This window comes from Neovison vison, chromosome 13 (genome assembly GCF_020171115.1).
Source record: "Neovison vison isolate M4711 chromosome 13, ASM_NN_V1, whole genome shotgun sequence".
NCBI classification, from domain to species: Eukaryota; Metazoa; Chordata; class Mammalia; order Carnivora; family Mustelidae; genus Neogale; species Neogale vison.
Genome location: NC_058103.1, coordinates 46,217,205 through 46,230,932, shown reverse-complemented (window position 1 = coordinate 46,230,932; position 13,728 = coordinate 46,217,205). Strand labels below are relative to the sequence as shown.

Here is a 13,728-nt window from a genome sequence, read left to right as displayed (position 1 = left end):
TTGAACTTCCTCATTCTATATTTGCTTGATGTTTCCTAATGACTGGAGTACTGCATAAATGATGTTGTATCATCTGAGTGTCCCTCTTAACACCCAGTAAAGGTGCTGTCTAATTTCTCCACTCTATGCCTGTTCTTTAACTAATACGCAGTGAGGATATACTTTAAGACTATGCAAATATCTTGTTCCTCATCAAAATAAGGCCCTCAATGAAGCATCCATTGACGAATCTTTCCCAAGCCTCTTTACCTTATCTTACCACGACAGCTGCAAAATGAGGATTTTCCTCTAGCATTCCTCCCACATTTTTCAGAAACCCCGCTGCATTTATGGTGGGCACAGTAGCTTTCTCCCCCATTGTTTATCTATGTGTAGTTGATTCAGATTATGAATTTTTCAGTGATTTTATAACTCCTTATATTATCCTTATTATAATTCTATATTAAAACAACTACTACTAATTCCTTATAAGTAATAATAATTACTTGATTATTTTGGTGCTCAAATTGTTCCAGCTTTGGCCAGTGGGATCTGCTTCTTTAATTTGGCTTCTATGCCCTTGTGACCCACCCCATCATTCTTCCAAGCATTTTCCTACTTTCTGTCATGACAAGTTGGTTCCAGCTTTGATCTGTATCTATCCTACTCCACGCCTGGAATCAGCCATTTTCCCAAGGAAACCTAGTTCTTCTTAGAAGGTAATAGTAGTACAGGAGACAAAGATCCGGGTGCTACATGTGCTCATTAGATTGGGGTATCCTTGCTTCTTGGCCCTTTTAATGCACACGGGTGGGAAATATATGCATGCATATATACACATATACATTTAATATATAGCTATCTATATACACATATTTTCAAAATCATGAATTCATATTTATGAGACCTTAAATTCCAATAACCCCCTTGAGACTGTTTTTCTGGCCTGTATTTTTAATGAGTACTCCAAGTAATTGTTCTAGTTAAGGATGTCTAGGAAATGTTGCTCAAGAATGATGACAGATCTCAGCCACAAGTTCTCTGGTGCTTTTCCACAAAATTCAACTGGATTAAAAGGCAAACTAATTTAAAAAGCTTGGTGTTCTTGGGGCACCTGGGTGGTTTAGTCGGTTAAGTGTCTGACTTCAGCCCAGGTCATGATCTCAGGGTCCTGGGATGGCTGCATTAGGCTCCCTGCTCAGTGGGGAGCTGGGGAGCCTGCTTCTCCCTCTCCCTCTGTGTCCTAACTACTGTACGTGTGGGCTCGCTCTCTCAAATAAATAAATAAAATCTTAAAAAAAAACAACAACAAACCACTCTGGGTATTCTCTGTTTCATTTATCTTAGCGATCAGTTTCTTCTTTCTACTGAATATCTGTTTTATTCAATTCCATTCTGAAGATAATTATTTTTGGAGATAAAAGGGTAAAATAGAAAGTGACTACTTTCTCAGTCATCACTAGCCAATGGTCAGAGCTTTGAGTCTGATACTCTTCTCTTTCTAGTTTTTCTGGTTATTAATGTCAACTTAAAACTTTTTTTTAAAAAGCTCTTAATAATTAGTTTTGGGGGACAGGCCTCAGAACATTTTACCCTTAAACATTCAGGATACCTTCTTAGGAAACCTACCAACCATATACCTGTGTGTGTGTGTGTGTGTGTGTGTGTGTGTATAAGGTATACTTCTGCTTTATGAGGGTGTTTGTGTATATGTTATATGCTCTCAGCCATTCTCTTTTTTTTCCCCTTACTGGTTTCACCTGAAATACCATAGTTCAATTTCCTAACCTTAAGGGCCAACAGTGGGTATGAACATATCCAACAACAGATACGAACATGTAAATTAACAGTATTTTACTTCATGAACCACGCTTTCCTTGTTGGGTTAGAATGAGGTCCTGTATAGTTTCTTTTTACTGTTTATTATACTTTCTTTTACTGCTATCAAGCAGATCAAGGCAGACTTTGCCCCAGACTGGGACATGACAATGAGAGGATATAGAAAAAGGAATGGTGAAAAATCCTGAGGGGATGGCAGCCCAAAGAGAAGGCAGTTCTGTGGCACTTAACCTAACATATTTTTGTAGATATACAAGGGATATCATGAGTGAAGTCAGGGATGACTTGGAACGAAAAAAATCAGAAATGAACTGGCATGGAGAAGTGCAGAGCAGCTCTACTGGTAACTACTCCCTCACCAGTTTCTTCACCTTTTGAATGAGAATACTAATTATACCTACTTCACAGGGTTTTTATGAGCATTAGGCAAGCTAACGCATGCTAGGTAATTAACAAGGTTATTCCTATGAAACAGAATTCTTTTTCTCTTACCAATAAAGTGACAAAATGTATTCAGTGGAGAGTCCCTCATCCCTCTGAATAAATTTTTACCCTTACCCCCGGGTTATTTTTGTGATATATCAGCAACATTACTATTTAAGAACAAATTTACTACAGAAATGACACAATAAAAGCAAATCTATTAAAAACAAAAAACTTGAAGGAAATTTCTTAAGTGTCTAAAACTTTTTCGTGAGGACAATAATTACAGTCATAATTAAGATTTATGAAAACTGGTATTTTTCAAAGAGCTGTTTTCTTTTTTAAAAGATTTTATTTATTTATTTGACAGAGAGAGAAAGCACAAGCAGGGGGAGCAGCAGAGGGAGAGGGAGAAGCAGGCTCCCCATGGAGCAGGGAGCCCAATGTGGGGTTCGATCCAAAGATGCTGGGATCATGATCTGAGCCGAAGGCAGACACTTAAACGACTGAGCCACCCAGGCACCCCCAAAGAGTTGTTTTCTAACTAACCTCCGACTTCCAAGATTATCCATTTTATTAAGGGTTTCCCAATGTGTAGTTTGGAGATAATCAAATTTACAATTAAATGCAGGCTATTTAAAAGTTAATGGATTCCTGTAAATTCTCATTTGCTTATATTAAAAAAGCGCATGAAAATTTAAAATTCAGGACACATATCACTCTAAAAAATAACCAACAGTAACAAGATAATCATGATACTTACTTCATCTCTATAAAGTGGGCTAGTATAATACATTATGTCCATTGCACTACTGTTCAGCATATCCCTTAAACCTCGTACTTTGTCAGGAGTAATGGAATCGACAGTGTCTACAAATTAAAAAAAAAAATTAAACTTACAGAAGATCTTTGTTTAAGCTCATGTTTAAAAATTCAAGATTGGCTTTGGCTCTAATGAACCTTCCCTTCTTGCAAAATGCTGAAAACAAAAACAAAAACAAAAACAGTACAAGACTAAAGGGGACACAGGAAGAAAAGGAAACATTAAGGATGAAAGCCATTATGAAATCTATAAAGATTTACTAATTTTTCTTATGTACTGGCTTTTGCATGACATTTAGGGGTACCCAGAGCAAAAGCAGGCCATCTCTGTTCTTGGAACAAGTGTTAAGGGACACAACCTCACTCTTCCTGTACCTCTTTTTCTGTTTCCTTTCTCTTCTTTGGCCTCTGTACCTTAGGCCTGGCAATACCCATGTGGAATGCTCACCACCACTGGTAGCAAACTAGCAACAAATTAAAAAGCTTCCCTATGCTTTACATACACCTCTCTTTAGTGAACCCAAGGTCCTACGGGCAAAAGCTGCAAAATTATAAATACACACAAAGGCAAATCAGCAAAGGTCCTCTACAGTAAACAAGGTCAAGTTGGTATAATTTGCTTTTGAAAAAAGAAAGTCACGTACATTGCACTGCAAACAATTTAGTATTCATGAATTAGAGCTAACCCATGGAAATTCTATCTTCGGAAGCTTGTTCTCTGAAATGCCTAATGAAATGATCTGAGACAGAGGAAACTTTGCATTTCCCACAGAAAGACAAAGAAGCCCTATACTTGGATGAACATCATAAAATGAAAGCACATTTAGGCAGGAGAAGGATTGTATTTTTAGTCTAGTGCAGCTTCTTTTATCTTCCAGTTTTTCACTGTATCAGTTTGTTTTTATTTATTCCCTACTTTAATACAATCTAATAATGACTGGATTAATGACAATCTAATAATGACAATGATTCAAGCAGAAGCTAGAAGTCCTCTCAATGATGGAAAGGACATGGGTAGCACAACCCATTTTTAAATTGTAAAAGTGAAAGACGTGAATACCATACTGATATGAAAAGTTTCAGTGCATTTTAATGCATTTCCAAAAAAAAAAGCTTTTACTGTGAAATACACATACATATAAAGAAATTTTATACGTGCATCTGAGAGAACAAGTTATATATGGGAAAACATATTTCTGCCATCTAGCGTAAGAATACCGCCAGTATCTCTGAAATTCACAGTATATCCCCCTAAATGATCACGCGCCTCTCCCTAAGTAACCATCAATAAGAAGCTGGAGCTACACTCTTGCTTTAAAGGTTTATAAATCTACTACAGGTTCACTAATATTAATAACTTTAGCCAATTCTATAGCATTTACTATGTGACAGAGCCTAAATATTTTATTTCATTTTGTCTGTTTCTGAACACTATGTAAATTGAACTATTTCACTCCCGATAGTGTGCCTCTGAGATTCATTGATGTTGACCCTTATAGCTGTAATCCACTCATTTTCACAGCTGTATAGTATTTCACACATGTCTAACAATGTACCCATTTTCCTTTGAAAAAAAGTTGGGTTGCTTTTAGTTTCTTGCTAATATAAATTATGCTAATAACTGTCGCACATGTCTCCTGGTACACATGTATAGGAGTTTCTCTAGGGTATATACATCTAGGAATGAAACTGCTGTGTCATAGGGCATGTGCACACTCAACTTTACAAGAATATAACAAACCATTTTCCAAAGCGATTGTACCAATTCACACTCCCACCAGTAGTCAATGAGAACTGTCAATGCTATACATCGTCACCAAAATTTGGTATTGTCACTTTCTTAAATTTTTGCCTAGAGGCTGAAAGGTATTTCATTGTGTTTTTAACTTACATCTCCTTGATTACTAGGAGAGATGTACATTTTATATTATATGAAAATATATAATTAAAAATATATATTACAAAACACACACACATATATTGGGGTGCCTGGGTGGCTCAGTGGGTTGAGCTTCTGCCTTTAGCTCGGGTTGTGATCCCAGGGTCCTGGGATCAAGCCCTGCATCGGGCTCTCTGCTTGGCGGGGAGCCTGCTTCCCTTCCTCTCTCTCTGCCTGCCTCTCTGCGATCTCTGTGATCTCTGTCAAATAAATAAATAAATAAATAAATAAATAAATAAATAAAATCTTAAAACACACATGCACACATATATATACATTTATGTGTATGTACGTGTCTGCCTATCTATCTCCATTTAAGTTTCCTGTTCTTTATTCTGGATATTAAAGCTTTGGTGGTTATATCTGTTGTTCTTTTGCAACATCTTCTCTGTTGGTGGCTTGTCTTTCATTTTTTTATGTTGTTTATTGAGAAAAAAGAAGTTCTTAATTTCAATCTCATTAGACTTACCAATGTTACTTTATAGTTGTGTTTTTGTGCCATATATATATTTTTTCTATATGTTTTAAAGTTCTGGCCTATGTGTTTGCTCTTTTGGAATGTGACGTATGAATCATTTTCACTCCCCTCCCCCTACAGTAAGTGGTTATCAAGCACCATTTATGGGACAGGCCATCCTTTCACCTCAGACTGTAATGTCGGCTTTGTCATACATCAGGTTTCCAAACTAAGCACAGATCTGTTTGAGGGGTCCTACTCTGGTGCACAGCCCTGCTTGCCTATCCTCATGCCAATCTAAATTGTCTTATATATTAAAAATCTAAAAATAGTCCAGTTATCTACCAGGACATAACACCCTCTCCACCCTCCTGTTCTGTATCTTGGCTATTTTGGGGCCTCTGATCTTTCTATAATAATTTTGGGATCAGCTTGTTAAGTTTTATGAAACTCTATTGGGATTTTGATTGGAATTGCATGGAATCTATAGATCAGTTTGGGAGAATTAATATCTCTAGATATTGAACCATCTAATTTACAAAAATGAACTTTCTATATATTTAAAAGTTATACTGAGTATCTTTTTTAAAATTTTAATATAAATATACATATTTTATTAGAGTTCTAGGAACCTTGTATTTTTCTGCTATTCTGAATAGTTTGTGCTGGCATACAGAAATGTAGTTATTTTTGCATATAGATATTTTATTTCACAATGTTGTAAACTACCTTATCATTTCTATTAATTTTTCCTTAGATTTTTTTTTGTATATTCTGCATAGATAATGCTAAGACCTGCAAATGAAAACATATCTTTCCCATCCCTTAAAACTATTTCTTTTCCTTATCTCATTACAGTGGTTAAGATTTCAAACTGTGTATATGTTGTAAGAGTAGACATCCTTAGCTTGTTCCTACTCTAAAGGAAACGAATTTATCCCTTGAATACTAATGAGGACAATGATGGGTAAATACCCTTTATCAATATTTCTGAATTTACAAACAGTAAAATTCACTCGAGTTTTAATGCATATATGCTTTTGCATAACTACCAGGATAATCAGGATACAAAACTGTTACATCACCCCCAAAAAATGCCCTTTTAAATTTAAACACTCCCTTAAACCCCCTCCCCATACCTTGCCCTACTTTATCTCTTTATCTGGCTTTTCATTGTATCCTTTGTAGCACCCTTTTAAATCAGTAAATGTGTTTTAAACTAGTGAACTTTAAACTAGTAAATGCTTCCCTAAGTTTTGTGGGTTACTTTGTGAACCTGACCAATTATTGAACCTTAGGATGGGGTCACAGGATCCCCCCACTCCCCCAACTTACAGCCATAAGTCAGAAGTACAAGTGACAATCTGTAATGTGTGACGGCATCTGAAGCAGGGGGCAGTCTTGTGGGTCTGAGTCCTGAATCTGACTGCACTCTCTCTGGGGAGTTTTTGGCAGAACAGGCCAATTGCAGGACACCCAGAATTAGAGAAATGGTTGGTATGGGAAAAAACCTCCATAACTTTTGTTATCAGAAGTGTTGAGAAGAGAAACAGTGGTGTTTTTACTTTAGTTTCTCTCACTTAACATAATGCCTTGAGAGTCTATCACAGTAGTTTAAACCTGATGGAAAATTACAGGTTCCATTTTATTAAATATTAGTTCATTCATATTGCCTACATTCTTGAGCAGCCTCAGAAATTTATCTGGGTAAATGGGAAAAGCCCAAAAGATAGTGTTAATTACACTAGAACCTTATATGTGAGCTCCTGCTGCTAAGAAGTCTTCTTCGATCACTAGCAATTTTTTTTTTTTTTTTAATTCATTACAACTTCGGATACCATTTAGGTTCATAAGCTAAAACTGACATTCCTAACTGACTATGAGATAGAATCACAGGCTTGGAATAATCCTTGGAAATCATCCAGGGAGGCAGGTTAGTGCTGTGATGAACAAGGGCTCTGGTATCATACAGATCTAGATTCTGTCTGCCGTTCTTAGTTAAACTCATTTACCTTTCACTGAGTTTCAGTTTCCTTATAAGTAAAATAGAGAAAACAAAGTAGGTATATTTCAAAGACATATGAGAAAATTAAATGAGAAAATACATGCAGAATGAACTATGGAGTGCCAGGCACCCAGGAAAAGCCCACAAACAGCAGCTGATGTCAAGTTTAGAACAACGCTTTCATTTTCCAGATTATGCAAATCATCAACTGAAACGTGCCATCCTAATGGTTTAAAGATTAAAAAGTCACAACTTTGTGCATATTTTAGCTTGTAACTCTTTAAGGAAGCAAACAAAAATGATTTTATTTAAACAAATATATTGTATAATTTCTCTATGTTAGATTATAATTCACCAGCCCAGGGAATGCAGGAACAAAAGAAAACAAAAACCTGAGATTTTTGTCTTCCAAATATAGGAAAAGAAAATTATTAGAAAGAAAATATAAGCTCATATGGAACTGTGGACCACAAATATTTTTAAAGTTGTCAATAAATCACTTTCTGTCAAAAACTTGAGACAATATTTTGTTCCCTCCACATGCTCCCTATCCCCCTCGCCCTGTCCCCTAAGCTACAGAAGGCATGCATGAAAACTGGGCTATGTGTGAAATCTACATGGTGATCTAAATCAACATATGTCAATATAATTATTTTAAAAATCAATCACAGACTTGTACTCCTGAAACAAAAATTACATTATATGTTAATAAAAAAGAAGATAAAAATAAAAATCAATGGATTTTCTTAAATAATCTATAACAAAGAGTGACTATGCCTTAAGACAACTAAATGACACTTTGTTCCCAATGAACAACACTTTGTTATCACTGATTAAATCACTTAATTTTTAAACAAACTGTACCTCCATCAAGAGTAAGTTTTGACCGCCACTCAACAGGCAGAAATTCAACATGTGTTGCGTGGTTGGAAAAATGCCTTTCTTCTATTTTTCTTGCAGCTTCTCTCATCCTAAAGAAAACAAAATAAAAACAAAAGAAAACATTATCAAAGTAATTTCTCATATGTACTTATATGGTATAAAATATCTTTAATCATATCACTTTCACTTCTAACTTCATCCTATAATGTTTCAATCACTGTTATACTATGCAGTAATTTACAATACTAGGAAACCTGAATATTTCCCTAAATTTGTCACCTGTGATTTCAAGTATTACAAGCTTCCTCCTTTTATTCTAATTATATATATAAATCTTCAGTAGAGAGAGAGGACAATGAATTTCCCCACTTCTGACATCATTCTGCTCCAAATATTAGCAAGTCATGGCCTGCCTTATTTCATCTATTCCTCCACTCCTTCTGTCCATAATATGAATTTTTAAATTTTATTTTTAAAATTAAGATACAGCAGAATTGGGTTCTTTTCCCTTTGGGTGTCAGTTGTATAGATTTGTGGTTAGCATCACAATTAAGATACAGACTAGTTCTATCATTCCCCCGAATTCTCTCACACTCAGCCTTTATAGTAGCACCCTTCTCCCATAATATTTTAAAAGCAAATCCCAGATGTCACATCATGTCACCTGTAAATTGTTTAGTAGCTATTTCTAAAACATAAGGAAAGCACAACCTATTCAGTACTATTATCACACCAAAACTTTTAACAATTTAATTTCAGCAAATAGTAGTTCAGTGGTCCCATTTTCCCAGTTGACTAGAAATGTTATTTTATAACACAAAATATAGTTTTACATTTGTTCGAATTGAGCTCCAAAGAGTCCCCCTGCCTTTAAATGTGGGGATACATTCTAAGACCCTTAGTGGCTACCTGAAACTGCAGATAATACTGAACCCTATTTATACGTTTTTTTCCTACCCATACACACCAATGATAGAGTTTATAAATTAGGCACAGTGAGAGCTAATAACAATAACTAATAATAGAACACTTATAATTTAATGAAAGTTATATGAATGTGGTCTATCAAAATTTTACTGTATTGTACTCATCCTTCTTGTGATGACATGAGATGATAAAATGCCTTACAGAGAGATGAAGTGAGGGGAATGATGTAGGCATTGTGACACAGTGTTAGGCTACTATCACCTGCATCCAGATGCAGATGACACCAGATAACAGACATCACAGAGAGAGAAACTGCAGATAAGGTGGGGGACTATTGTATGTCTGTGCACTGTAGTTGGTGGATATGTCTCTTATTCATCTCTTAATCTATAGATGCCCCTCACTCCTCTTTTGGGGGGGGGTTGTTTTGTAATTTGTTTTTGTCTTGTAGAGTTCATCAGGGTCTGATTTTTTTTTTTAAGATTTTATTTATTTATTTGATAGACAGAGATCACAAGTTTGCAGAGAGGCAGGCAGAGAGAGAGGGGGAAGCAGGATCCCTGCAGAGCAGGAAGCCCGATGCGGGGCTTGATCCCAGGACTCTAGAATCATGACCTGAGCAGAAGGCAGAGGCTTTAACCCACTGAGCCACCCAGGTGACCCTGATCTTTTTTTTTTTTTTTTTAAAGATTCTATTTATTTATCTGACAGACAGAGAACACAAGTAGGCAGAAAGGCAGCAGAGAGGGGGAAGCAGGCTCCCCGTGGAGCAGAGAGGCCCATGCAGGGCTTGATCCCAGGACCCTGAGATCAAGACCAGGCTTTAACGAACTAAGCCACCCAGGCGCCCCATCAGGGTCTGATTTTTTTTTTTTTTTTAAAGATTTTATTTATTTATTTGACAGAGAGAGATCACAAGCAGGCAGAGAGGCAGGCAGAGAGAGAGAGAGGAGGAAGCAGGCTCCCTGCTGAGCAGAGAGCCCGATGCGGGCCTCGATCCCAGGACCCTGAGATCATGACCTGAGCCGAAGGCAGTGGCTTAACCCACTGAGCCACCCAGGCGCCCCAGGGTCTGATTTTTAATGACTGCAACCTCATGGTGTTGTTTAACATGTTCTTTGTCTTCTATTTCCTGTAATTTGTTAGTGAGATACAGGGGCTTGATCACATTCAAGTTCTACTGTTTGACAAGACTACTACTTCACAGGTGCATACAATGTGGTCATCTCTTTTTGGTGACACTAGCAGTTATGATGATCATTATTTACATTGATTAATTTATTAAGATTCCATCACTCCTTATTTGTTTATAAAACTTATACTTCTAGAAAGAGAAATTTCCTCACCTCAAGTATTTGGCTGCTTTGTAGTATAACCCAATAGTTTATGAACTGAGAAAAGGAGGGTGAGTGGTTAATTCTTTCCTTTTATTAACAATTTTTTTTAAAGATTTTATTTATTTATATTACAGATAGAGATCACAGGTAGGCAGAGAGGCAGGCAGAGAGGCAGGCAGCGGCAGCAGGCAGACAGAGAGAGATTTATTATCTCTCTGAGCAGAGAGCCGGATGCAGGGCTCAATCCCAGTACTCTGAAATCATGACCTGAGCTGAATGAAGGCAGAGGCTTAACTCACTGAGCCACCCAGGTGTCCCTGTTCTGTTACTCTTGATTGATTTTTAAAAAAACTATGTCAGACCAAACTTGCATTCCTGGGATAAATTCCACTTGGTCATAGTGTATAATCTTTACGTGCTGATGGATTCAGTTCGCTGAGGATTTTTGTGTCCATAAGGAAAATTGATTTGTATTCATAAGAGATACTGGTCTATAGGGTTTTTTTTTGTTTGTTTGTTTGTTTCTCCTTACGGTAGCCTTTTTTTTTTTTTTTTTTGAAGGAAGCTTTTTTTTTTTTATTAATTCAAATGCTTTACTTTTTAAATGGTCAATGTAGATTATCTATATCTTCTTACTGATCATCAAATCAGTTTGATTGCAGGTATCTTTCTTGGAATTTGTCCATTTCATCTAGGCTATCTAATTTGTTGGCACAGCATTATACATAGTAATCCCTTATAATCCTTTTGATTTCTGTAAGGTCAGTAATTATGTTCCCTCTTTCACTCCTGATTTTAATAAATTGAATTCTCTCTTTTTTTCTTGGTCAGTCTAGCTGCAGGTTTCTTAGTTTTACCAATCTTTTCAAAGAGCCACCTCATTGCTTTACAACTGTATAGTTTCCATCATATAAACAGCCATAGTTTATCAACCAGTCTCTTACTGATGCACATTTGGGTAATATCCCATTATACGTAATGCTGCAAAGATTAGCTTTGGGCATACATCTTTAAAAAATATTTTTGCTGGTATTATTCTTGATCCAGAAGTTAAGTTTGCTGGATCGAAAAATAAATGCATATACAATTTTGACAGACATTTCCTCATTCTCTTTTCTTCATTGCAGTTTACCAGCAGTTTGAGAATGCCTATCACCTATAGTCTGGCTAACGGAGAATATTGTCAAATTTTGATTTTTGCTCATCTCATGTCAATAAATGGCATCTTAGTGCAATTTTAATTTACATTTGATGAGCAAGGTTGAGCATTTCCTTTTCTGGGAATTAGCTGTTCACCTCTTTAGGTCATTTTCCTAAAAGGTAGCCAGATATTTTTTCTTTATTTTTCGAAGTTCCCTATATACTAAGGATATTAATTGTTTATCTGTGATATAAGCTGCACATAGTTTCTCTCAGTTTGTCTTATTTTATGTTTTTGTCAACATAGCTTTTTTGGGGAAAATATTTATCAATATTTTTCCTTATTGTTTCTGGATCAAGTCATAGTTAGGATAGTTTTCTCTATTTCTAAACTGTAAAAGAATTCAAACTCCCCTCAATTCCACCTTTTAAATGCATAGTATTTGTATGGCTTCATTTCTTACGTTTAAATGTGATCCAATAAAAATTTATCTGAGTGTGAGAAATGGACCCAATTTTATTTTATTTTTTCCTATGGTTATCTAGCTATCCTACTACTATTTGTTTAAAAAGTCTATCTCCATTTCTAATATACTTTAAAAGACATTATTTACAATATGATTACATTTTATTGATTATATAGCCCCAAAGTTGCCTTTAAAAATGTCTAAATACATTGTAGGTTGCCAAAAGGAAAATCTGCTTCCTTTAACAGTACTGAAAATAAATGATAGCCAAAACTTCAGACTTGAAGGCATGACCTCTTTCATTACCCACAGAATCTAAAAGTTCCTTTTTTGTTTTTGTTTTATTTTTTTTACAGCAGATAGTCCAATAAGGGCTATAAATGCATTTTTAAGTTTCTTTGCCATCTTTTCAAATGTTTAGTTTTAACAGTATGAGAATGTGTAAGAAAGACCATATTTTAAGATTTTTAATATTACTCTACCCACATATTTATGTTTGATGACTGTATAGTTCTTATGTATTTCATTTTGACATAGTAAGTTATCTGATCAAATATGTCAAAACTGATAAGAGTTGAGGAACCCTGACTGAGCTATAAACTCAGGAAAACACTTCATTTTCATATAATACTGTCCTTTTCTCTAGTAAACTTCCACAGTCCTCCACTCCACAGGATCACTATCCTACTTCTCAAATGGTCACACGTGTAGATAATGATTAGGCAAGCAGGTATATCTTTTAAATCACTTGGTTGTAATTAACTGGAATGACTCAAAAAAAGGAAAGAAAAAAAAGATGAAAAAAGATAGTAGGGAATGGAGGAAGGGGAAAAGGAGAAGGAAAGAAGAGGAAGAAGAGAGCTGTGTAGGAGGGAGGAAGGGAGAGAGAAAGACTGGTCATGTCCCCAGATTTGCCTTACTAAAAATGGCAGAACATTTCCAAAATGTATAGGTCTTGACTACATGAGAAACACTGAGACCAATGGAGGGTGGAGGAAACAACAAAAAATGAATGTAATATAAGCTATGAAGACTGACAGAAGTTAGGGTGGCTTGGCAGTATCTGACAAAGTTTTTAAAAGCTGAACTGTATTTTTACTTTGATCAACATCAGTTGACATTAAGAGGTGTTACAATAAAAGGTGAAACATTATAGAGATGTCGTTGAGGACAAAGCTCCTGGTATCCCACAGTATGTGCTCTAAAGGACTTAAAAAACACATTTACTTGAAGCCTTAGAACCAGATCAAGTGTGCTCGGAACCAACAATTGTTTGTTTTCATCACATAAATGTGATTAGATTTTTTTTTTTTAATTTCAAGTAGGCTCCATGCCCAACATGAGGCTTGAACTCATAACCCTGAGATCAAGAGATGCATGCTCTACAGACTGAGCCAGGCAGAAAGCCCTGATTAGATTTTTCTTCATACTGGCTGCTAGGTTAGAGCCAAATTTGTGGGGGAAACTTTTTTTTTTTTTAAAGATTTTATTTATTTATCTGACAGATCACA

General features: G+C 35.8%; 1 protein-coding gene across 8 annotated transcripts in view; it reads right to left on the bottom strand.

The window, feature by feature from the left end:
* The window catches only part of DDHD1 (DDHD domain containing 1), an 83,640-nt gene that overhangs the window by 26,678 nt on the left and 43,234 nt on the right, over nt 1–13,728 (bottom strand). For all 8 annotated transcript variants that reach the window (XR_006381693.1, XM_044231097.1, XM_044231095.1 and 5 more), the window contains 2 exons: nt 8,329–8,435; nt 3,005–3,111 (listed from right to left, as the gene is read on the bottom strand). Coding sequence is in view for 7 of the 8 variants with exons in the window: in XM_044231097.1 (XP_044087032.1) it covers nt 3,005–3,111; nt 8,329–8,435 (214 nt within the window). In the remaining variant the exon portion in view is untranslated. The remainder of the gene's footprint in view (nt 1–3,004; nt 3,112–8,328; nt 8,436–13,728) is intronic.